This window comes from Triturus cristatus, chromosome 8 (assembly GCF_964204655.1).
Source record: "Triturus cristatus chromosome 8, aTriCri1.1, whole genome shotgun sequence".
Classification (NCBI taxonomy): Eukaryota; Metazoa; Chordata; class Amphibia; order Caudata; family Salamandridae; genus Triturus; species Triturus cristatus.
The window spans coordinates 616,414,024-616,441,473 of record NC_140591.1 but is presented as its reverse complement, the minus strand read 5'-3'; the positions used below and the strand labels follow the sequence as shown (position 1 = coordinate 616,441,473).

At 43.0% G+C, this 27,450-nt stretch overlaps 1 protein-coding gene across 4 annotated transcripts in view; it reads left to right on the top strand.

Annotated features, from left to right (window-relative positions):
• RBM26 (RNA binding motif protein 26) overlaps positions 1–27,450 on the top strand; it is a 999,243-nt gene that overhangs the window by 123,229 nt on the left and 848,564 nt on the right. For all 4 annotated transcript variants that reach the window (XM_085622082.1, XM_085622081.1, XM_085622080.1 and 1 more), the window contains exons 3-4: positions 4,366–4,502; positions 25,878–25,966. In XM_085622082.1, coding sequence (XP_085478208.1) covers positions 4,366–4,502; positions 25,878–25,966 — 226 coding nt within the window. The remainder of the gene's footprint in view (positions 1–4,365; positions 4,503–25,877; positions 25,967–27,450) is intronic.

Sequence of the window (27,450 nt, the reverse complement as noted above, 5' to 3'; positions counted from 1 at the left end):
ATGGAAAAATCGAAGATGTAATACATATCTGGGCATTATTTTTGATCATCACAGCTCTTTTCAGGGATACAGGTTACCATGGAAATAAGGGCCTTCTTCTTAGGAGCCTTTAATTAAAGTAACTAAAGTAGCTGAAAGCAATCATCTGCAAACGCTTCCCAATCACTGATCAAGCTGGTTCTCTGCCTGTGTAATAGAAGATAGAAAGGCACGTGTCAACTTTTGCAGAAAATAAAGATTTCAAATGCCCCTATGTCAACTCATCAGATTTGGATAGGACTCCACCATTAAAAACCCATATGATGTAATCTTCAACTCAATTAAACTTTGTAATTACAAGATCTGTGGGAGTAAAGAACAAGTCGTTCTCTGTTACAAAAAAAACAAGCATTTACAATGCAATGGTCTCGGCATTGTTAAAGTTAGAGCTATTGGCATTGCTCATGACATTATTTTTGTTTATGTTTTTGTTTTTAAAACATATAAAGAAACGGCATTGTTATTTACAATGTCAATTGCTTAATCTCTCTCAAATGCGAGACCTATTGCATTTGCACCCACACAAAGCTACCCACACACACAAAGCTACCCACACACACAGAGCCACACACACACAAATAGAGACACACACACACACACACACGCACACACAGGTGTTTATGATGGCGTGACAATCGTCTGCTCTAAATACACAAACACAACCGGTATAGCCATTCGCCGGAAAGCACTGGCGAAAAATGCTACGTCACCCGTAATGAACTGTTGGTAAAAGTATTTTTAATTGCACAAACCTTGCCTTAGGGGGTTATAATGGACCAAGCCTAGTCACACATTTTTTGCCCAAGACACAAAGGAAATCAAATGATTTGCTTGACAGGCGCTGCGATCTCTTGCCCCTATGAAAACTATACCCGTGCCCTGTCATAATATCCGCAACCCCCCGTGCTCATTAGCCCCCCTGTCTTCACTCACTGTGCTGCTGTCGAGCTGTTGAAGTAGTCAACTGTATACTTGCCGGTCAGAGAGGGCCTGGGCAAAGCCGGCTTGGCACCGCACCGCCCACTCGCTCGGAAGTTACTAAGCAGTGCGAAAGCCGGCGGTGGCCAGGCCAAAAGAGTGTAGGGGCAGCAGGGCGGGCTCGCAGGGTCCGGGGGGTGGGATGGAGCATGGGGGGAAACTCAGGGGGATCAGAGGGCGAGAGATGAGCACCGGCCATGGAGGCATGGACTGCTAGGGGGCGGCACATAGCACACCGACATACACTTTGCGAGAGACGTGCCCTGACCCAGCTGAGCCGCACCTCCATTAAAAAAAAAAACACTGGCAGACACTTTTCCAAAAGCCGGGCAGCTTTTACAGCCTCGTCAACGCATTCCATAACATTTAAATGCGTACATAGAATAACTTTTCAAGTATATATGTTTACAGATAAAACTAAAGACGTACCAGATTTGGGAGCCAGGTCTTGCCAGAGATAACACTGAGTGGGAGGAGGGATAGTCCCTCGTTTTATTCTATGACCCGGGCAGGGGTTCTGTGGAGCCAATGCCTAGACCAGCATTGTATTACTTTTAGGTAGTTATCATGGGGTAACGGTGAGGCAAAAGACTCTCTAGGAAGGAGTGGGACAAGGAGGAAGACGGATGAGAGGGGAGTTGCGTGTTCCATTCTGCTCCCCAGGGACGGGGTTCCCCACTCTGAATGTCTAGGCGCTAGGTGAGAGTGAGCGCACCCGCTCAAGGTTTCCCCTGCGCCCACTGTGACCCCGTGCATGGAAGACTGGTTTTCTCACCTGCCAAGGACCAGGGAGAGGGCCTGGGAGGGCTCAGTCTGCCAGCTCTGATTACCGCCGCTCCCGGCCTCGCCTCGGGAAGGTGCAGCCGACTCTGATCTCACTTGCTCTGGATTTAAATCACCCGCATCCAGCACAAAAGCGCTGTGAGGGCGCGGCGCCGCCTCGCAGCGCACAATCCCCGCTCTCGGCTCGGTTTCTAAACAGCATCTCTCGCTGAAGACACAAATAGCGGCGTGCTGCTGGCTCCTATCACTTTAAGGCGTGCAGTGACTAGTGCGTTACGAGCAAGGCCGCGTTTCAGTTTCACCAACCACCATTCGAAAACGATAGAGTGCGATTCAGAAAGTGACCTCCAAGTAAGCGTTTCTTCCTAATTAAGGACCGAGTCACGCATTGCTGACATTCTTCCTCCCCGTCAGAACAGCCGCCCAGGTGTACATGCTTCGCCAAAGGTGGATTAAGAAAGTGAGCTTGCATTCCATCCGGTCACCCTGCACTACTGTTCTCGTTAGTCCTCCAAGTAACATCACTATCGTAACTGCTGCTTTTGAAGTTTTTAAGGCACGTACAGTCGCCCATCTTTCAAAAGAGGAGGTAAATGGACTACATTTTAACACCCAATTTCCTAGGAGCCTAAGGTCACGAGCAAGGCAGTGAAGAGCCGGTCGACCTTTATGACCCTGTGCCTTGCCTCACGCTGATCTGCAGCGCTCGCCTAGATCCCCAGGCAAGGCGCTTTCAGCAGCGCCTCTGCTTGCAGTCTCCTCTCTCTGCCATCTGAGAGCAGGGGGAGGAGACGAAACCGCGTCGGAGAAACAGCGCGTCATTTTGGGATTGGGGTGCGTGTTTTTCTTTATCTCCTCTTGCCATTGGCTGGAATGTTTACATTCCAGAGGAGAGAAAGAATCGAAAAAACACGCCCCCGAATCCGAAAAAGACTGGGTTTAAACAGACAGACGCCCCTCTCCTCCTTTGGCTGGCCTCCGTTTAGGAAGCCAGCCAGCCAATGGAGAAGAGGGGCGGGTTCAAGCCCCGTACTGAACTCATTAAATCTCGCGAGTGAGACTGCGCAAGCGCAGCCTTCGCTAGCCGAGACCTAGAAAGTGGGAGTGGTAAAATCGCACGAAACCTCTCCTTTTTCGAAGACAAGTTCCCAACTTGTTAAGAATATTTGTGTCAGTCCTGTTGGGAAAAATCTGTTCAAAAACTCTTCCAATATCGATTTAATATCTTCCCTTCAAGTTCTGCCATGGGCGACCAAAGACAACTGACAATAGTTGCATACTGTGCACTTAGTTATTCTGCACTTGTAATGTGTATGTCCATGCCTTCTCTTTAAACGAAGGATTCTTCTGAAGCCCCTCCTTTTAACCTTGGACATCCGCACTGCTGTCATGCCTTAATTGTATGCTTAAACGCTGCAGACTTTGTATCTTTTTTTTATCTCGTGGCTTCTAAAATGCGTTTTTATTCCCTGATTTGCACAGACCTGGACATTGTAAGTGGAATAGGTAATGCTTTTTTCTTTGAACCAGTTTTCAGTATGCAGTTGCTAGTGTTATCTGCCATCCCGGAGGCAATAGGGTGATTACAGAAACTTGATTTGTCATGCAGTGCTAACCAGTTTGTGTCGTAGTAACTCAGCTGAGAGGAACATATTCCCCACAAACGTGATACTGGCATGGTTTAATTTGAATATAGGAGGTGACTGTTAAGATACTGGAGTGTATTTGGTAATAAGTTTGTTTTTGCGATACACTTATTACTATGTGGCTGTGATATCAATATAATGAAATGAAAAGATCTCCCTCACGGTGAGACTAGTAACGTATCAATGTGGCACAGCTTCTGCTCCAATCACTACATCCAAAATCTTTAACTGTGTTCTTAAGTCGGGATGTGGTGACACTGCTGGATATTGGGGTGTGGCAAAGAAACCGGTCCTAGGAAGCTTATTTCCGGTCCAGGGAAGGCATGGCTTGGCAGTTCGGGCTGGACTGTTCCCATGAGGCACAGGGTCAGACTGATTTGCATATGGCCATGTCTGAACTGGGGTGGCAGAGTGGGCTAAAGAACGGTGATGGATCAAACCCAGATCTGTTGACTGGGTGTGAGTGTTTGATTGGTTCTGATGCTCCGTCCATCGCCACCCCCTTTTGTACCGCTTTGTTCGCCAAAAGAAAAGACGCCACACACTTATTTTGACAGCTGCTATTAAACTAGTTTACATGCCCATGATCTGTTATATTGAGTCCTACATCCAACAATAATAATTCTTTTCGATTGATTCAATTGTAGTAGACTGGTCCTTACCATCTATAGCGGATGAGTGTTTATGGGGTTTTCAAGAAATTAAACCGCTCTCTTGGAAAAGTAGGCCTCAACATGAAATCTCTTCTGTTATTTCTTTCCTATATAATGTGAATTTCAGATTTATTTTTTGGGTCGTATTGTCATTTCATTTGAAGGACCCACTAAAGGCTGCATTTTTATATATTTAATTCCATTAAGAATTTCTTCGTCAGTTGTTAACTGTGCTGTTCTGATTGTTTACTCCTGTTAATTTAAAGAGACCCATGGATTCGTTGACAAGCTTTTTGAGGCTCTAAATAACAAGTGTTACCTACCGCCACCGGAACTGCCACCAACAGGAGCGATAAAGGTGGAATTCTTGCAGCATCCGGATAAAGAGGTCAAGAAGGAAGAGGTAATTTTTTTGCTAATTTTTTAATAGTTATTTAGTGGCATACTGCCTTTATCTTGCTTAGGATTTAAGTCGTTAATTGTTGCGATTTTTTTTCGTAAGACTTTGTCTCTTTTCCTACTTACTGTGTGGATATATACGATAACCATTGTTAATTGTCAGCAAGGTAGTGGCTTTTAACAGCCCCCGTTAAGTGGAATAAAAATGATTTGTGTGCCTTTCTCCTCCTCTCATTTGTGTTTTGACTGTGTTGTTGTTGTCTTAATTGTATTGTGCTTTGTTAGATTGATCGCTGCAGCAAAATCGGCCATTAGTATTGTCTGTTATGTTGGTCACCTTGGAACCTTAAACATGCTTGAGTCTTCCATCTCAGATCAGTGTGAGTAGTCCTGTGATATCATCTTAGTTATAGTAGCCCATCTTTAATTTAGGTGGAACATTTTATTCAGTGAACGATGTGCATATAAATTGGGGGACATTCAGTGTGCTAGACAGTTTAGTGGTTGCTTAGGTATGCCTTAAGTCTGTAGCATTGCCTTTGCGGGCGGAATTGGATAATCTAAACGTGGTACTGTTGACTTTGTGGTGTGCTAATCTTAGTTGCTTTTTTTCTTCTTTAATTCCGTTTTTATTGATCGTTTTCATGAAGCAACAAACTAACCGCATCATGAACCGTATGCTGTTCTGTCTACTTAGCCATCTCATACTCTACCTCCCACCACATTTAAGTTGATGCCTTCAGCTCCACCCCTTTAAATAGCAAAACTGTGGCTATTTTAACCCCATTAACTAAACTCTCTTGTAGGAGGCTGGCTTTGCATATTATATTGCCACGAGGTGGTAATTCCGTGCATAGATTCCAGCTGTTCCCCAAAAGTGTACATGGCTCAATGTAAAACCCAAAGTGCTCTATTAGTGGTAGTGTGGGCAAGCAGCCATAGGCCCAACACAAAGGAGTGTAGGACATTTATTGCACAACAGTGATTAATAATAGATAAACCACTCGTGGAGATCCAGACCAATTATAGAAAAATATACCATTGAAGACCAATATGTTCTCAATAAGGTAAGTACGTTTTTAATTTTAAAAACTTTTCACTGCTGGGTGAACAGTCCTGGGGCTGCCTACTTCGGGAGACCACCAACGGATACTACAAAAGGGTGAGGTTTAAGACACTACTAAACTCTTTTATAACCTTTCGCAGCATCCGTAAAATTCTTGGATTGGGTAGATTTAACTTCTACACTCCCACGCTGAATAATAGCAGCTTGCCTGCTATATTCGGTAGGGCCTATTTTTCAGACTGGCACAAGGCCGGCATACTGAAATTAGGAGACCTTGTTACCTATGAAGGGGTGGTCCCTTTTTCGAAACTCAAAAATGAAGATGCTTTCAAATATTACTGTGTATCTGACTTTTTGTCTAGGAAGGTAGGGGGGCCCTCTGGCTTCAGGGAAATTGATATGCTTAAATTCTTACATGAGCCGGCTGCGCCACGAATTGGCTTATTATACAACATAATAAATAGACAGACCCCCGACGACCTACAGAACATAGCTGATAAATGGTCCAGCAAAACTGACACTTCTATCACCACTTTTTTTAATTCACTCTCCCTTTCACAGAACATCCTAATCTCAGCCAAACTACAGGCGCAACATTTTAAAACTATTTTCTCTTTATATCTCACCCCTAGTAAAATTGCTAAGTGGGGGTCTGGCCAAGGCACCCTTTGTCCAAGATGTGCGGAATACGGGGTCAACTCTATCCATATTTTCTCTACATGTTTAAAACTCTCCATCACTTTAAACAGAATACAGGAATTCTTAAGGGAATTTGCAACTCAGCCCATCATATTGAACCCTACTATTATTCTGCTAGGAACGCAGACCGAGACTTCCCAGCTGAAAAGAGATGGTTTAATTTTCATTGCCATGACTGTCTGGAGGCTCTGTGTGTCTTCCTCCTGGCTAGATCCGGAGCCTCCATCGTTCTCACACTGGCTAGCCCGTTTTATTGCCAGATATTATCTAGAAATTGCCATATATGCAAAGAAAGGAAGAAAGGGACGGAAGAAGGGATTAGAGCTTTGGGAAATAATTAGCCTATGGCTTGCACAGTCAGGATAATGTATGCGCTTCTCTCCTTCTTTCGTTTTTTTTTTCATTTTCTTTTTTCCTTTCTCTCCTTCTTCTGGTTTACTGTGTCTTTTCTTTTCTCGTAACCATACGCAAGTTCCTTCTTCTTTGTGGGGTGGGGGGGATGGGTGCCATTTTGTAATGTTTATTGGGATTTTTCTTTTTCTTTTTTTTCTTTGTACTGGCAAATTAAAAATTAAAAAAAGAAAAGAAAAATGAAGCTTCCCTCTTCGAGCACTGGCCTGTCCTGGAGGAGGAGGTATGATGCCTCTGCCCAGGATGTGCATTTTTTCTGGTCCCAGAGAGCAGGGGCTCTCTACCCAAATGTCCAGAAACATGTCTGGTGGTGGCCGGCTGTCTACAGCCGGTCCGAGACCACACCATGATTGCTATGTTTTCAGGTGGCACCTGAGGTGCCCTCTGGGTGCATGGTACAATAAATTCCACTCTGGCAGCAATGTGGATTTATTGAGAGTAGTAATTTGGTACCAAACGCTCCTGTGTTCAGTGAAGCCATCATGGTGCTGTGGAACTCGAGTTGTCGAGTTTCCAGCCCATGTACTCCCTATGGCTTCTTTGGCACTTACATTATTAAGGAATAGAACACAATGTTGTATGCCCTCACCTGTGTTATAGTGCACCCTTCCTTAGGGTTGTGAGGCCTGCTAGAGGGGTGACTTACCTATGCCTTCAGGCAGGGCTGGTTGGCATGTCACTCGGGCAGGGTGCCATGTCGACTTTGTCATTTTCTCCCTTACAGAGGCATGCAATCTGCAGTGGCATGGTCCCAGGGAGAGGGATCGCAGGGTACCCTCCAGCTCCCAGACCCTAGGTACTCCGTGTACCATTAACTAGGGACTTTTAGGGGGGTACGAGTACCAATCTGGACATTGTTTTTAGGGAAGAAGCACTAGCACAGGGGACCTAGTTAGCAGGGACCCTGTGCACTACAATTGAACCACATCAAAACCATGCACAAAGTGGGGGCTCACCATTGAAAAAGAGGCACTTTCTCACATCTCCACAGCCAGGCATTGTCACATAGGAAAATAATTGAATTTGTTGGTCATACTAATCTAAAGTATTTTATTCAGGGTCCATACATTTTGTCAAAATTAATTCAGCATTCCTGCCAGAGTAAATCACCCCCATAAGCAGTTAAACGCCAGACCCTATGGGTAGTCCATAACTGCACACTTGGGTGGACTGCACTGCACCATTTGTTTCTCAATGACTTTGGGATCCATCCCCAACACTAAGTGGATCCATAGTTTTTGTGATCTCATTAAATCCTGTTACTCTAATATTCTCAGTAAAGGCACCATAGGTGGTATATCAGTGATCCTTCCCAGTACGTCATACACCATCCTTGACCTCATCCCATAAATTAGAAAAGCAAAAACTTGATCCCTCCATGCTTTCTTGGTTAAGCTGTACTGTAATATGTCTACTCATGTTTAGCTTAAAGGCCGAGGTAATATTTACGTAAAATTCCATTTGTAGATTGCCTGAAGCAGGACTGTTCATATCCTCCTTTTAATACAGTTTTTTTTTTAAAATTTACTTCTGGAACATCTTGTTCGAGGCATATGAGCTGCAGATCACACACTGAGGATAAGATCGCCATCTGGTGTTGGGCTCGGATGATTGCAGGTTGTTGTTGTCTTCGGAAGAAGCCTTTGGTCACGAGGTTGGTGACTCCTCCCCTGGACACCAGTGCGCATGGGCATCCACTGCATCCTCAGATTGTTTTTTTCCGCCATTGGGTTCGGATGAACTTTTTCCGCTCCAGCAGAAAACTTCCAGCAATCGATTTAACTCTTCAATCTTCATTCCATCGACGTCGAAATCAACTCGGACCGGTTCCGGAAGCGGCTGATGGACAGGACACCCTTTAAAAAAATGCCCCCAGTGTGGAGCGAAGTTCCCCCTCAGTGACCACCACGAGGTTTGTAACCTCTGCCTGTCGCCGGAACACAACGAATCGACCTGTCCAGCTTGTGCCGCTTTCCGTTCGAAGAAGACCCTCCGGGACCAAAGAGCTCGACGCCATATTATGGCCAAACCAGCTCCAGAACCGGAGGACATCTTTGCTCAAGATGTTCCTGAAGATGACACCGAAGATCTCGAGATCGTGTCCGAGGCCGACGATTCCGATGACCTCATCACTCCAGGGCAGCGTGTGAGTACCACCCCCCCTGCCCCTGCCCCATCCAAAAAGACAGTGGTCAAGACTCTGCCAGCTGGGCCCAGTCGCGACCGGAAATCCTCTTCGGAGCCGGGCCCGAGGGCGGGGCTTCTGAAGACATCTAAGCCTGTAGGTGGCTCGGGTTCGAGCAAACCTCATGTGATTGTGCCTTTAACACCCTCGGCACCGAAAAAACCACTGTCGGCACCGAAACAGGCTTCAAGACTGAAATCTCCTTCGGCACCGAAACGTTCCTCGGCACCGAAGTCTCCACCGGCGCCGAAACGTTCTTCGACATCGATGCCTAAAAGTCCCTCGGCACCGAAACATACATCGGCACCGAAACATCCTTCGGCACCGAAAACTTCATCGGCACCGAAAAAAGTTCATAAAGACCCGAAACGGCCGTCGCCGCCACCACCTTCGGAGCCGGATGAACTTTTTCGCCCAGATCCTACTCAAAAGCGGATCTACATCAATCCCGACACTGGACATGTGACTGCCGTCCCATACAAGAAACGGAAGCTGGACATCACACCTCCTCCAGCTCCCATACGGAAAAAGGACTGTGCCACTTCACCACTTCGTCCTTCCTCTCCTGTATTACCTCCTATCCCGTCCCCCCTCCTCCTCCTCCTTCTCCTTTACCCTTACCTTTACCATCTCCCTATCATTCACCTCCTCCACCGGATGATAATGATGACTTAGGGGGAGGGGCGGACCCTGATTTATTTAATGATCCTGTTGATCCAAACGACCCTTTTACATTTCCAGGCACAGCACCAGTAGATGACTGGTCTTATCCAATGCCTGACATGCCTGACCCCACTACCTACCCCTCCAAGCCCTCCCCTCCTGATGACCATTTGGGGTTTGGCCAACTAATAAATAGGGCAGCAACATTCCATGGTGTCACTATGCACACAGACCCCCTTGAAGAGGACTTTCTCCTCGATACTTTTGAGCAGTCACAAAAAACTGTTCACATACTGCCCATGATTAAAGGGGTTATAAAGCATGCCACTGAGGTCTTTAAAGACCCTGTTCGAGCTAGGGTTCTCAACACCCGCATCGAAAAAAAGTACTGACCAGCCCCGCAGGACCCTGCATACATTAAAGCCCAGCTCCCTTTAGACTCCTTGGTCGTATCAAATGCCAGAAAGCGCGTTAACTCAGACAACTGGAGAAACGCCTCCCCCAGACAAGGAGTCTAAGCTTTTAGAGGCCTCAGGCAAACGAGTCGCCGCACAGGCGGCGAACCACTGGCGTATTGCCAATACCCAGGCCCTGTTAGCCCGGTATGATAGGGTGCATTATGACCAACTTGAGGACCTTCTGCAACATCTGCCTGATCCCTTTAAATCCCAGGCCGCTGACCTCATTCAAGAAGGCAAGTTAATATCTAATGCCTCCATTAAATGCGCCTTAGATGCGGCAGACACTGCTTCTCGGGCGGTCAATACTAGCGTCTTACTCAGACGACATGCCTGGCTCCGTATTTCCGGTTTTAAACCGGAGGTTCAAACCGCAATTCTAGCTCAACCTTTCAACCAAGAGCAGTTATTTGGCCCTGCAGTGGACACTGCATTAGAAAAAATGAAAAAGGATAATGAGACTGCCAAGTCTATGGGAGCACTGCAGTCTCCTCAAAACCGGGGTTCCTTTCGTCGCTCCTTTTATAGAGGAGGCTCCAAAAACACGGCAACTGAGACCACGTCCACCTTTAAAAATTCTGGACAAACATCCCCTAACAGAGGATATTTCCGAGAAGGTTATAGGGGAAACCATCACAAAGGTCGAGGGTGGGGCAACAACAACAATACCCGCACCTCCCCAGCCACCAAACAGTGACTTGCCACCACTCCCCCCCAGACCATTCCACTCCATTCGGGGGGCGACTCCAACAATTCCTACCTGTCTGGACTTCCATCACCACAGACAGATGGGTAAGACAAATTATCCAGTCTGGCTACTGCCTAGAACTCATACAATCCCCCCCAAACATACCACCCAAACAACGTCCAATGTCCTCACATCATCTCTCTCTCCTCAAACAAGAAGTTCAATCCCTGTTACAAAAACATGCCATAGAACCAGTCCCTCTTCAACATCAGGGAACAGGGGTGTATTCTCTATACTTCCTCATTCCCAAAAAGGACAAAACATTACGGCCCATACTGGATCTCAGACTGCTAAACCAGTATATACATTCAGATCATTTTCATATGACCACCCTCCAACAAGTCCTCCCACTGTTACAACAGGGAGACTTCCTTGCCACATTGGACCTCAAGGACGCATACTTTCACATCCCTATGCATCCCGCTCACAGAAAATATCTACGATTTGTAGTAGATGGGCAACACTATCAATTTACAGTTCTCCCATTCGGAGTAACAACAGCACCCAGAGTGTTCACCAAGTGCTTAGCAGTCGTGGCCACGCACCTCAGAAGACAACAGATCCATGTCTTCCCCTATCTGGACGATTGGCTCATAAAAGCCAATACTCACCAAAAAGGCGTTCTCCACACTCATCGCACGATTCAAACTCTCCACAATTTGGGATTCACAATCAACTACCCCAAATCCCATCTACAACCTTCCCACTTACATCAGTATCTAGGAGCAACCATAGATACATCCAAAGCCATTGCCTATCCCAGCACTGCCAGGATAGCCAGTATACAAAATCTCATCTCTCAATTTCAAACTCATCCATCTCTTCCAGCAAGAGTGTTCATGCAGCTTCTAGGCATGATGGCGTCATGCATCTCCATAGTCCCACACGCACGACTTCAAATGCGTCCCTTACAGGAATGTCTAGCACAACAGTGGAACCAAGCTCACGGACAACTTACCGATCTGGTGTTGGTGGACAGTCGCTCACTTCGCTCACTGAAATGGTGGAACACCATCAACCTGTCCAAAGGGCGGCCGTTCTTAGAGCCTCTTCCACAAGTTGTGCTAACTACCGACGCATCTCTCACAGGGTGGGGAGCCCACCTCCTTCACCATACCACTCAGGGCAGATGGACCAGTCAACAGAAACTGCTCCACATCAACCACCTGGAACTCTTAGCAGTGTTCCCAGCACTAAAATCCTTTCAGGTACACCTAAAGAACAAAACTGTCCTCATACGCACAGACAACATGACGACAATGTATTATATACAGAAACAGGGAGGGACACATTCTCTCCAACGGGCACAGCAAATCTGGAGATGGGCAATTCCACAAAACATCTACCTGTTAGCAGAACATCTCCCAGGGATCCACAATCAAGTGGCCGACCTCCTAAGTCGCCACACGCAGCAGATCCACGAATGGTAATTACACCCCAAGGTTCTACTCCCCTTCTTCCAAAAATGGGGACAACCAGACATAGACCTGTTCGCCACTCCCGAAAACACAAAATGCCCAACCTTCGCCGCCAGGTTTCCACACCCACAGTCGAAGGGCAATGCCCTATGGATGAACTGGTCAGGCAGATTTGCGTACGCTTTTCCGCCTCTCCCACTAGTTCCATTTGTGGTACGCAAACTGAAACAACAATCGCTAACGCTAATACTAGTAGCTCCCACTTGGGCACGTCAACCGTGGTTCACCACACTTCTGGAACTATCTTTAGTTCCACATCAAAGGCTACGCCTCTCCCCGGATCTATTAACCCAGAACCATGGAGAAATCAGACACCCAGATCCTCAAACACTGAACCTAGCGATCTGGCTCCTGAAGTCTTAGAGTTCGGATACCTCAATCTCCCTCCAGACTGTATGAATATCATAAAGGAAGCTAGACGACCTAATACTAGAGCGTGTTATGCCGCAAAATGGAAACGATTTGCCATCTACTGCGCTAATAATGACATACATCCATTGGATGCTTCCATCCAAAACATCATTTGCTATCTACTACACTTGAAAAGATGCAATCTAGCGTATTCCTCTATACGTTTACACCTAGCAGCCTTGGCAGCCTACTTGCAAAATAGGCAACACCTGTCCCTTTTTAAGGTACCAGCCATCAAAGCGTTTATGGAAGGTCTCAAAAGAATTCTTCCCCCAAGATTGAGATTCCACACTGGGGCAGGTGGCAATGTGGTTCTAACAAGACTTATGGGTCCCCCATTTGAACCTATGCACAAATGTGAATTACAATTCCTAACATGGAAGGTAGCTTTCCTTATCGCAATCACTTCCCTACGCAGAGTAAGTGAAATACAAGCCCTTATACTAGAGGAACCTTTCTTACAACTACACCGTAACAAAGTGGTTCTTAGGACAAACCCTAAATTTCTTCCAAAAGTGATTTCCCCTTTCCACCTTAACCAATCAGTAGAGCTACCAGTCTTTTTCCCAAACCCAGACTCAGTAGCTGAAAGGGCCCTACATACCTTAGATGTTATAAGAGCCTTACTTTATTACATCGACAGGACAAAACCTTTTCGAAAGACGAAACAACTCTTTGTTGCTTTCGCACCACCACATAAAGGCAATCCAATCTCCAAATCCGGTATAGCCCGGTGGATAGTTAAATGCATCCAAATATGCTACCTAAAGGCTAAACGTACACTTACAGTTCCCCCTAGGGCGCACTCCACGCGTAAAATAGGGGCTTCTATGGCCTTCTTAGGTAACATTCCCTTAGAAGACATTTGCAAGGCAGCCACGTGGTCTACCACGCATACCTTCACTAAACACTACTGTGTTGATGTGCAGGCCAAACAACAGGCCTCAGTGGGCCAGGCTGTCCTAAAAACTTTATTTCAAGCTGCTGCAACAGATACAGGCGACCACCGCTAAGGGGAAGCACTGCTGTATAATCTATCCTCAGTGTGTGATCTGCAGCTCATATGCCTCGAACGGAATATGCTACTTACCAGTATGCATCTGTTCTTGGCATGTAGAGCTGCAGAGTCACACACGCCCGCCCGCCTCCCCGGGACCTGTATCTGTTCCAGCATCCGTCTTACTTAGACATTACACATGGACATCCTTTCTTTCATTCCTATACTCTCCATCTTTTCCCATCATGGCGAAAAAACAATCTGACGATGGAGTGGATGCCCATGCGCACTGTTGTCCAGGGGAGGAGTCACCAACCTCGTGACCAAAGGCTTCTTCCGAAGACAACAACAACCTGCAATCATCCGAGCCCAACACCAGATGGCGATCTTATCCTCAGTGTGTGACTCTGCAGCTCTACATGCCAAGAACAGATGCATACTGGTAAGTAGCATATTCCTTATCAGTAGACACCATGTTCCTTAAATCCTGAAGATTCCACAATCAGTTTTGCTGCATGCGTATTATCTTGTTTTTTCTTCAACTTCTAGAGGGTTACAACAGCTCATCATGACTAGTATTGATTTAATCTGTAATTGTTGCCCTAATAAATAGTTTAGGAAAAATATGGCTGTTTTATTTGTTGCCCATTTGCGATTATTAATTTTAGCATTTTAGCGCTGTTGCACAGTTGGAATACAGCTTTAGGTGCCAGTCTCATTGTCAATGAGAACATGAAAACACTGTGCCTAAAAGTATTTGTACAAATAAAGAGTGAGATGTAAAAGTTGGCCAAAAGGAGGGATTTTGAAAGCATGTCCAATTTCTCTACTTAACATGACCATCTTAACATATCCCACATCTTATCAGAAATACGTGTTTTAAGAATGAGCGCCTAATTGGACAATTGGTTATTAAGGTCATGACAAATAAAATTTAGGGCAATTGCAAATAATTGAGGAGGGCTGTTTACAAATTTGTGGAGGATAAACTCTCACCAGAGCAAGGGCCACAGGGATGGAGCCTTTCAATAAAAAAAAAAAAAAAAATCCTTTCTCTGTACCTGTTAGGGCCACCGTATATTGGGGATGAGGGAATTAAAGATAAAACTTGGCACAGATCTCTGTCTGGCTACTTATCTCTATTCACATCAACAAGTGTTGCGTCCCGTGTTGATTACACATATATTGGGAACTGGCATCCACGTTTTAACATTGGCGATACCATATATACTGTAGTATGTATACAGTGGCCCTAACGGGTACAGAGAGGAATTTGGTTTTTTTTTTAATTGAAAGGCTCCATCCCTGTGGCCCTTGCTGTGATGAGAGTTTATCCTCCACAAATTATGCAATTGGAACATAATCCATCTTATGAGAAGATCTGATAAACTTTGTAGTAGTCCTGAAGAAGGTGAAAATATCAAGGTGTCACCGAAACACTGCGTCGACTGTTTTTTAAAGTTTTTATCTACATGTACAAAGAAATTAGATTGTAACCCTTTCTGGGAGGAATGTGTATAGATTCATTGAATGAACATGTGACAAATCATTTTTAATAAATTGTTTTTTAATATATTTTGTATTCCAAGTAGAGAAATGTTTGTGCGGAACTTTGGTCATATTACATTGTTTATGGGTGTAAATGCAAATGTGGTTCTGAGTAAGGCACTGTCCATTATAGGAAAATAGCTTGATCTAGTTTAGAATAGATATATATCAAAATGAGACACCTGGTCTAGGAGAAGGCATTGCCCTATTGCGCATTAGAATATAGGGACTTCTGTGTCTTTGGCATATGTTAATTCTTAGACATTGTAAGTGCAGTAATGCCATTAAGAGTATATGGTGCTGGGAGTTTGTCATTACGAGCTCCACAGTACTATAATTGCTTTACTGAAAACTGTGAAGTTTGGTATCCAACGTCTCCGCACTTTAAACCCACAATGATGCCAGTGTGGGATTTAATGAAAAAATGCACACAGAGGGCATCGTAGAGATGCCCCCTGAGGCGATGTGAAGCACAACTCTCAGTCCCCAGCATCGTGCAGATGGGGGACCTAGCCAACCAGAGTGAGACTTATGCACCCCTACAGCTGGAGGGTGGCATAATAGGGGGTGTACCCCACCCAAGGAAGGGACTCATTGGTTTCAACCTTTACTTACCTGTAACGCCCCTAAATTTATTATTTAGGGGCAACCCCGAACCTTGCCTCCTCAGACAAGACCCGACCAAGAAGAAGAGAAGAAGGACCGAAGAGCCGTGCTGCAACTAAGAAGAGAAGGACGCCCACAGACTTGGCCCCAGCCCTACCGGCCTGTCCCCACTTTAACCCGCTACAGCGTAATTCCCTTGTGTCCTGCAGCCAGCAACCTCAAAAACTCAGAGGACCTGCCCTGCCTTCCACAAGAAAGACTTTGTCTCCTGTGAGCACCGGATTTGCTCACCAACCGACTCAGACTCCAAACAAAACTATGAGACTGCACCCGTCGCCTATGGCCCGAGTTCGAGTGTCCCAACACCACGAGGAGGACTCTGCGATCCTGACCTGCCTCGAATCTCCAAGCAAAGCCTTTCTAGAGGATCCCTCCAACCGTGACCTGAGCTGGTAAGAAAACCTGACGCCTAAAGATACCCCTGCACCCGAAGTCCCACAGCCTTGGGTGGCCCAACCGACGGTGTCCCAGCATCCCCAGGCTTTCCAACCGGTGGTCACCTCCAGAAGATCTTCTTCCCAGAGCCTGCTGTCTTTGTTGAAATCAACAGGGCACCCGACACCAAACCAGCACCCTGCACCCAGCTGCCCTTGCGCCGCTTCAGGTGTACTTTGGGTGCTAAATCGGATCGCCCTGAGCTAAACCCCAGGAGCTTTGCTCCCACAACCTTGTGGCCTGCTCATGAGCAGCCACCAACCGGAGGTCCCCTAACCCCCATCGAATAACATTGGGATTCAGCACTCTGCACCCGCCAGCACTAGTGCTGCTGAGGGTGTTTTGAAAGTGCATCTTTGACCCTGAGGAAACACTGGTTCTAACCCCAGAATACCAACTCCCACAACAAAGTACTTATCTGTTAACCGATAATTTTATTTCGCTCCATTGGATACATTGACTGTTTGTTCTTGAAAAATGTTCTTAGTGTGGAGTTGGTTTTTGTATTGAACTTTAAAACACTGCAAAGAACTAAACATTGTTTACTTATCTTTTCTCTTGGAAATGTCCCAGTGTGATATCTAGGTGTATCACACTGAGTAGAATAAGTAATCCAGAAAGTAATCTGATAAGTAATTCAAAGTAATCGAACAGCAATTTCCACTCCATTGAAAGCATTTACAAACCTGTAACAGTCATTTTCATTCAGCTTGCTAGTATTGTTCAACCTGCCTTGAAATTTTCAAATGAACATACCTGTGCCAGACTAGCTGGGTTATATAAAATAAATACAACTAAATAATATTTTTATTCAAATAAAATTGATCTGAGCTCAGTCTTTGAGTGTGTGATATCATTTCCTGATCGAGGGTGTACAACAAATGCTTAACACTACCCTCTGATAAAGCCTTACTGCTTGCCTACACTACCACAAATAGAGAGTAAGGTGCTATCTTCTTTTACCTCTGCCTACCTTTGGGGTGCCACTGGACTGTGCACACTAAACCTCATTTTGGTAGAGAATATACATAGCCATCTTCCTACAGAGGCCAACTCACCAATTCGCACATTTTTGAAATATGAATCGCCTTCTTTAATATAATGGTAGTGAGAAGCTGAATACAGGTCTCTGAAGAGATTGTGGTAATACATAGAGACAAGATGGGAAAGACTACCTCGAGGTCGCAAACAGTGAAAGCAGAAGAGAGAAGAAACCACCGTAGCCACCCCCCCACCCCCCACCCCCGGAATCAAAGCAGTAATCCTGCCACACAACACCAGAAAGGGGAGCTCGGAGACTGAGCACATAGGGCTTAGTGCCCCCAAGTAGAGAGTGAGCCCAGGTCCCCTCAGAAGCGGCGCAGGACGTGGCCTGCGGGTAGGCCAGGTGAGCTCCTGCTCTTCCCTGCTTTCTCAACATGGCTTATAAGAAATTAGGAAACTAGACAATCCACTTGAAAAGACTAGGCACCGAACAGTCGATAAGGAGTATATGCAAAGCAGCTCATATTGGAGTTCTACCCGTAAATACTGAAATAACTAAATTTTTCCCCAACATTTCAAATACGGACCATACAAACGAAACTGCTTAACAGATAAAAACGCTGGAATGATACAGCAATGAAGAAAAACCAGTATCTGAGAAGACGGAGGACAATTACGCTATTCAGCTATTCAAAGGATATGAAAGAAATCGGACAAAGTGCAGAAAAGTAGCTGGCCACCAGGAGCATCGGGAATAACCACCTCATATAATTGAAGTGATACCATCTCAAATACCTTATACAGACTTCTCTTTATCGGATATAAATTATAGTTCTAGACCTCCTTTAGAGGCAACCAAAACAACAAAGGAGGTACTTCAATTCATTAACAGCACTCAAAGTATCAGATACAGTGGAAAATCTCTCGCTTGCTCTGGAATTCCCACTGTTCAATTCCCTGCGATCCTCCCAATAGGCAAGATCCATTTATCTAGTACACTTTTTACATTACAGCCTTTCGAGTGTACTGGTTAAGAGTCTGAAACAGACACTGGCACACCCTAAGAGAGGATACAACATTGGTCGGGCCTATCAACAGCAGACCAGAAATAACATATAGAAGAGGAATGTGTCTCAGAAATGTGTTGAGTCCGAGTTATCCGACACCCAGAACAGACACTAACTGGCTCACATCACATATGGTAGGATTCTATGGGTGTGGACATTGCACGTTATGTAAATGGGCTAGGGATAAGAAAGTGGACTTCAAAGGTCCTGACAACAGACTTTACAAGATTAACACTAACATCAATTGTAATACGAAATTTGTTGTATACATAATTGAATGTAGATGCAACAAAAAATATGTGGGGAATACAATAAGAACATTGCGTGAGAGGATTGGGGAACATATGAGGGCTGTTAAACAGGGAGATCTCAGATACCCAATCTCGACACACATTACAGAATGCCCCTCGCAAGGAAAGAGTAAAGACTTTATATTCTATGGGATAGAACAGACTTTGAGACATCCCAGGGGAGGGAATTGAGACTCCGCAGGAATGAGGCATCATGGATTCTGAAATTACGTACGACTGACCTGGGTATGAATGTAGATCATGAGATGCACTACTTTTTGGGAAGATGAGCACCAGTAATATTTTGTATATCCTACCATAAGTCAGTAGTATACATGTATATTGTTGTAATTCAATGCACTACCATGTAGATAATTTGTTGAAAGATGTGGAGCTCGAATTGATACAACTCTAGTCACTGACAATAATATTCTAGGACCGATCAAATTAAACCGTTTAGCAACTACATATGTGAAAATATTACATATCACCATGGAGAGACCATACTTTAACTTCATTTGGATCATATTGCTACAAGTGCCATGGTGCATACAGTGGGATTGTTTAGAATTGTAAGGGTTACCACAGTTATGAGGATGTTTACATCTTGTAGATTGAGATGCATTGCAAAATGGCAGCAAAAGGTATAGATGTGAAAATACAGATAAGATACGAGAACATTTAAATTTAGAGCAGTGTTATATTTAAGGTTATGTATAGATCCAGGAAATATTATATTGGTCTTTCGGGGGGGTTTAGTTTGGGGATGATGTTACGGACATAAGACATGAAGAGTACTCTTCATAGGAAGATCTTACTACCTTTGAATTGGACACGTAGTACATATCAGCATTTATCTAATAATCGTTTGATTTCATTAAGAAATCTTTGGTCAAGTCTTTGCGTGTATTTACACAGGGTTTTTCCCATATTTGATGCGTGGATGCTCACTGTAAGATGGTGGCGTAGGTAATAACTGGCGGGATGACATTTAGTTGGCGTGGACACGTGTTCAACACGACGGCTTAAGAATGTGAATCACAAGATGCCGGTTTCTCGTACTCGAGGAAACGCAGCGTGAGGAGAGAGGACGCGGATCAGTGTCTTAATCCAAGGTAAAATTGGGACAAAAAGAAGGGGGGAGTGACACCAGGACCAGACCAAGGTCATTGTAAAATGGGGTTAGAGTTTCCGAAATTCGGTCGTTAGTGCTGAGACGGTGTGTGTCTGTTTTACTTTTGCAGATTTCTTAAAGGACACAGGAGAAACGGTGAGTTCATAATTGAAGCCCAGCAGCATTACTGGCACCTCACGCCACAGGAAAGTGTGGCCTGGAATTATCGCCACACTTAATGTAGGTCCTGTTTAGATATGTGACACTGGCTATGATATTTTATTGAGTATATTGGTCTAAGATACAAGGAGATGAGCAGATATTAATGCTATTTTGTTTCGGTTACAGACTGTGCTAAAGTGAATTATAAAGGTTGGTGTGTTTGATATCCCTCACGAATTTTCGCTTGTTGGACACTAGAGGTGTTCTTGGTATTGTTCTCGGTGGTTTGTTTCTACTTTGTTACTGTGTGACACTGTGGTGCTTAACTGGCAACTAGGTATAATGTACAAATAGTGCTATATTCAAGCACATATCCTCACGGGGTTATCATTATCAAGTGCCCAGCATTTGAGCACCCTCCGTCCGTACAATAGTATTCTCTCTACTGTGTGTGGTTATGTCATTGCGTTTGCACTCTTTTGGATGTACCAACACAGAGAGTGACATTTGAATTATTAATATCACAACGGCATGTGTTCCATAGGAATAACTTTGTGGCTTGTTTTTTGGAAAAGTGATGGGAGCAAAATAGTGATCGTATATCATATCTTTACCTAGCCTTGAAAAAGTTGCATGTCCAACCATACGGAGGCGACGAAACACGTGTTGGCATGGGAACAATTCACTAATTAAAGCCTGAAGAAGGAATAAAAGGCCAAAGAAATAATTTTGATCCATTGTTTTGTTCTAAGTTACATGTGAATAACATCTAAATTGTTGTTGGTTTTATATCACGTGTGCTGGGGAATTCATATTATGTTCAGAAGAGAAATAAGCAACTTAGGCAAAATCATCAAATTTCAATAGAAAAAAGTGAAGGGAGAAAAGGGACAAGGCCGTAAAGCGTCGTTATCGGAAGATCACATAATAGCTGAGATACAAAAGGCAACCCAAACCGGCAGAAAGAGCCAGAAAGAAGAGAAAAGCTAGAACAAAAAGGATAAATAAATCTACTCCCTTCCCAAATTATTTATGGACCCCGTAAGTGAAAACTATCCACATGATGCCATTTCACTCTTTCCAATTTTCAATCGGAGAAGATCGCAAGACTCATTAATCCAATCTTCAAATAAAGAAGAGATGCCCCTCCGTAAATTTAAAGAAGTCGGGGTCCACTTCAAAGAGAAGAAAAAATAAAAATAAAAGAACTAAATGGAAAAATAATTATTAAAGAGCACAGCGAATAATTTCTAAACGGACACTGAAATGAAAGTTCCCACAGTCATTATCTCCCGCACAAGAAGTATCAGCAAACATAAAAACGACGGATACACAAACCGCTATGTTTTTAGACCCATAACAAAATAAAGATTGCCAACTTCTGTTCGAAAGAAATGAAAATCGGATACAACTGAACCCTCTGGCACCAAACTTCAAAACTACAAAATTTATAAAAGATCGGCAGTTTAAGGCCAACTTAGAAGGAGAGACTCATTCAATTCCAGAAATCTTCAGAGGAAAGGGTTTACAGATCCACTACCGCACATTGGAAATAACAGACTTTTTCCCATTAGGAAACGACCCGCTGAATCGAGAAAAGATCTTAAACCTTTTCCTCAAGGTCCACTCACTCCACTCCTTGACCACATCAGAAATAAAATTAGTCGCATTTCCGAATCAATCTCAACCCACAGTGGCGACAGTTGAGTTTTGGTCTTCCGTGATCCCTTCCATAATATCGAAAGAAGGTGACTCCCTACACATAAACGGGTTTGACGTAGTAGGAGTCAATAAAAAAGCGTATGCAACCGAGCGAATGAAGATAATAGAGATGAACGAGAGTAGGAAGTAACAACATAACCAAATAAACGTTGGCACTAAGGACTCACTACGGATCTCTCAAGGAACATTAACGATATGTATTAAAGATGATGAGAGGCGAATTTTTAACAACAACCTAACAAAAGTAGAAACGCCACCAACGGAAAACACTTGGACCTGGATCTCAGTAATTTGAACAGTAATAGGAAGGGAAAGGTAAAAAAGCTCCCTTTTTGGAAGAATTAAAAAATTGTGTCATGGAACATTGCCGGTAAAGATCCCCAAAAGCTAGCACTAATTTTGGAAAACAACCCCGCAATAGTGTGCCTCCAAGAAACATGGTCCTTAAACACCTTTGACCAAAAAGATGAATCTGTATTTGAAATTCCGGCAGAGGCTGTGAGAAGAGGCCACGCAAAAGGTGGACTGTCAATTCTATTAAGAGAAGAAATACAGTGGGGTCTTAAAGTGATTAATATGTCTAGCAACAATGGTCAATGCATTAGGATAAAGTACTGGAAAGAAAGCCTTGTTACTACTCAAAATCTACTAATCTTTAACATCTACCTTCCTCCAGGACCTGTATTTGACTCACTAATGATAAAAACATTTGAGAAAATAGAAACAAGAATCAAAACTTTAAATGAAAATCTGCACTCCAGAAAAGATGCAGGATTAAAGAACAAAATGAAGCATTGTCTATCCCAGCACCATTATGCCAAACAACGATAAAAGACAAATGTGGAAACATACTTCTCACACTAGTGAATGCAATCAATGGTGGTATTAAATGGACGAATAGAAGGAGATGTGCTCGCCGTATTCACGAGATAAGGAATCTTCAGCTCCTCTATTTTAGATTATATAATCTGTAGCCGGGACTTATTCAGAAATGTCCTATATCTAAATTCTAAATTTACACAAGAAAGCGACCTCGCAATCCTGTATTTGAAAATTGAAGTTCTACTGCATGTTACTTTTCCATGGGCCTTAACTCGGGTGAATAGTAACGCTGAAATAGTTAAAAAAGAAGTGTGGTTAATTTGGAACACTTGACCATCAACAAAACGAACACTGCAATAACCTATTTGATACTGGACCAACATAAAAATCCATTAGATCCCATAACATTCTAAAAAAAATTGTTTCCGCCATCGTTATCACTCTCCAGAAAATATCAAACGCCAAGGAAAAGGGAATTCAGCGACCAATAAGAAAGGCTTCAGACCATGCAATAACTACTTTAAATAAATTGATTATTTTACAATTTCTGCAAAATTCCGAGAAAGAAAAAAAATTCAAAGTTAATAAAAAGCCAGAAAACTGAGGAAAAAAAGGTCAAGACCTAAAGGATAACAATTGGGTGGACCTCCAAGTAGCAGTCAAACAAAACAAATGGCAAAGCATTCTGGAGCCTAATGGCGAAAGCAACGAGAACAAGAAAATCTGTGCAAGCTTCTCCTGTATCCTTGCTCGACGGGGAAAAATACGTCCTCGATTTATAAAAAGTAAATAAGAGCCCAGATAACTTGAGTAAATACAACCACATGAAGATTAAAAAGAACCTGGATACTTCAGCACCAACTGAACGACAAATTGCTCAATACATAAAGGACGCCAGATCTTCTCCAGCAGTGGGACCCAACAAAATCCCAGTTTAAGTCCTCCAGAGCAACCCAGAAGAGTGGAGCAAATTTCTAGCCCTCCCTCGCCCCCCTTATATTCCTTTACGATTCTGGATTAAATAAAAAATTCATGGGGGGGGGGAGGGGGGGGGGAGTATTATGATTCCCCTGTTGAAAAAAGGCTCTTGTTTAATATCTAGCAATTACTGTCAAAGTGCTCTGTTGGAAGATTTTCACAACAGCGTCCTGGACCAATTAAGACTGGCCTTCTCCAGAGAAGTGATCCCAACGACTCAAGCCGTATTTAGCTCAAAACACTCTGTAACAGACAATATTGCGGCGTTCGAGACAATTATAGACAAATATGTAACGCTGAACTTGCAGGTCGTTTACAGTGTATTTGTAGACTTTACAACTGCTTCTGACAGAGTAGACCTACCCACACTATGGAAGAAGTTAGAGAAGCTAGGAGTACCTCACAATCTTTTAACACTAATTATTTCACTACATACAGTACAAATGGGGGTAGATAAAGGTCTAACCTGATCAATAGCTACACCGAATGGTCTAAAGCAAGGCTGTCTTTTGGCCCTGCTATTTTTCATCTATATAAGCGACCTTCCGAGTGTCCAGCAATGTGCACATTTTGATGTATGCCGATGATGTTGTCATATTAGATCTTACACCAATCTGCCTACAACAAAACTTAAATGCTACACAGATCCTTTCAAAGGAAAAAAAAATCTCTCACTTTGGGGAAGATCAATAGAGGTAGTGAAAGAATATACCTACAAATTCTTCACATTTCCAACATATAGGCCTCAAAGCAGATGCTAATATTGGCGCGCTGAATAGACTACATTCTTCCTCTGGGTATAGACATTTGCACTCTTTATTAGAGGCTTACAGTATGAAAATACCTTCTATTTCATTTTACGCTCTGGAAAAAAATCCCAATTAATAAATGCAAGCAACAAATATATGGGAAGGGAACCTGCTTCACAAAATGATAAGTTAATCAAGCAGTTCCAGTTTAAGCATTATGTCTCGAGCTCTCTTTAGTTAGCTCCTTTGCTAGAGCCATGGCAAATATAATAAGATGGACGTACAATTTATTACACGCCACACCAGGATCTTTAAGGAGCCTACTAAAACTGCATACTTTTAAAAACCAGTTGTTGCAATATACTTTTAACAAGAATCTTAGCATAGCATTAAATCTTTCACACTGCACAATAGCACTTTTAAAATCTTGGACCCCTGCACACCTATGGGTATTTTTAAAAACCTTGACCCCAAGAATAAGCCATGATCTCCACGTTGTTCCCAATTAAAACATTGTACACATTACACAGATACTGTAGAATATAAAACTCTGCAAGAATACCTACGATTTACATTAGTTTACAAGGTGCGACGCTGTATCATTCTAATGCCGCTGGGGATTTTTCCATTAAAAGCTTTTACGAAAAGCTGGAACAATTCTGACAATACTACAGGTTTTTGTGATCTATGTAATGCAGGTGTACAAGATATACCACATATATTGTTTATTTGCCCAAACATAACCTTGGTTAAGGCCAGACATCGTTACTTAAAACCCATCTGTCTCAGATGCAATATATCTACTGTGCAAGGCGTATTAATGTTTTTTAAATTGCCACCTACTGAATATATCTACCATTTGTTTACATTTTTAAAGTATTTTAGAGAAGATACATCATAACTGGTTTTTATAAAGGAAATTTAAAATATATTTTATCTGTTTGTTGACCTCAGTAGAGATCTTAATCAGATAAAATTTTGAATGAGAACGATCCCTTCATATCACTTAATCGGAACCCAACAAGATGTTATACCTCAATCCATCAATTGCCTGTTCAACTGTGTTGAATAGTACTTTTGGGTTTTGTAAAATGTGATGGTAATGCTTGTGTGGCAAATCTTTCGGCGCAGTAGAGAGTTCTTTTATAGCAAAATGTCATTGCTGATCTGTGTTAGGCACATGTGATGATAATCTGTTTGTGTTGGATTGGGCAATGGTTCTGGGTGGCATATCTTGGTGGGTATACTGAATGGACTTAGTTTTCATTTCCACAACATTTACCAGTCTAAATAACAAGGTTTGATAGTTTTAATTTTCACAAGAATTACCAGTCTTAATAAAACGGTTTGTTGTTCTTTCTTACTATTTATTAACGTGAAAACATGGTGTTTGATGATGTAATTGGGAAATACTCATACTTTAATGTCTGCTTTCAGGAAATCTAAATACTGAACTAAATAACGTAAGAGTAATCATGTCTATTTTTGTTGTAGCTGCATTGGGAAATCCCTTTCAGAATGCAGTTGTTATGCAACAACTCTTGGGCAAATGTGGGTAGTCATTAATTGATGTTTATTCATGTTCAGCTTAGTGTGCTAAAATGAAATCCTTATTTCTAGGACTCACTTTTGCATTTAGCACCCTCTCAAGTGAAATGATTATCTTGTCTAGTTTCTCTGACTGTTTTAAACACAGAAGTTCAGCTATAGCTATTTTGTATGACAGATAACGAAGGAAGAGGAACGAGAAAAAAAGTTTTCTAGAAGAGTAAATCACAGTCCACAACAGTCAAGTTCCAGATACAGAGAAAACAGGTAATGTCAAACACTTTGAATGAAATTCCAATTTGTTTTTGCTAGAGTGACTCATTGATCATGCAAGAATATAAGAAATACATGTATTTTACTCTGTCACAAGATCTTTGTCATTCGAAACCTGTGGATATTTTCAGCAGATTAAATGGAGTTCCCAGGGCTGGTTTTTGAAAAACGAAATCCATAATAACATTTTCTATGCTTTGTTTTGGCATAGATGTGCTATAGCAACAGTAAGGGAAAACCACTGCAGTTGTATTAAAATAATACATTGTAGAAAGTAGCTGGATACTTAATCTATTTTTCCATCTGCAGAATAATTTTCCACATTAAACTGTAATTGTTAATTTCTGATTTTGCGTAGCGGAGCTGTATCCCAGGAGAGGTAAGTTTGCTTTCCGAATATCCAGCTTGATACAATGCAAAACACTTTACTACAAGAAAGATAGAGTGATAATTGTGGTTGCCAATCAGTCTTTCACCAAAATTAAAAGGACCTCCATCCTGGGATCCATATTTACTGCATTTTTATTGGAATTATATATATTTTAGTAATTGTGTTAAATATTTTTGATTCAGTAGAAACAAAATATTGTATTGCATTTGGCCCTGTACACATATTGGCAAGATTGAAAGATAGCCCTCGAATTGATATGGTTCTTTTTGTCTGCTGATAGGTATTTTGATCTAGGGCTGCAACCGGTTTGTCCTTCTCTGTCCCTGCGTGACCTAATATGCCACTTCCTCTGTAGAACAGTGACACCCTGAACTTTACTTCTTGAAAATCCATCAACTGTGCGTGCTAACTGGACCTTTTGGTTGGAGCTGCTAGGCTGCCAACTGTACTGCTGTTAATCACTGTACAGAGTCTGCCACAGACACTACTAGAGGAGAGTATTTGTATTGGAGTGCATGATATGGTGCCAGGTTCTCAGTTCTTGAGCAGGAGATTGCAGCTGGCCTAACCTTACTACCCCAACCATTTCCAGTTTATTTATTTATTTGGTGCTTTATATAACGCGAACATGACCCTAGTAGGGTATCTGAGCGCTTTACATTTACACAACTTTCCCCTTAGTACAGTACCGTCACCTTGCAGTTACTATAAGCCTAATCAGTATGCAGTATGTGACTAGCAAAGGTTTTGGTACAAAGACATAAATTAGTTATACATTGCATTGTGAACGAAACCTTTGTGCATGACATTCATGTTTACAATACAAAAATGACGTTAGTGGTCGATGTGTGGTGGAGTGTGTATAACCAAGAAGGTCCTCTGGTAATGTCAAGACTGCAGGAGTTATGGCAGGATTTTGCTCATAAAAAAGGTTTTGGCTGCGTTTTTAAACGCCGTGATGGACGAGATTTTTCTAATGTAAGGGGGGGAGGGCGTTCCAAATTCTTGGGGCTGTGCCAGAGAAAGCCCGGTTTTAAGTTCTTTTCCTTCGGAAGTGGGCCGGTTTCAGTAATAGCTCTCTATGAAT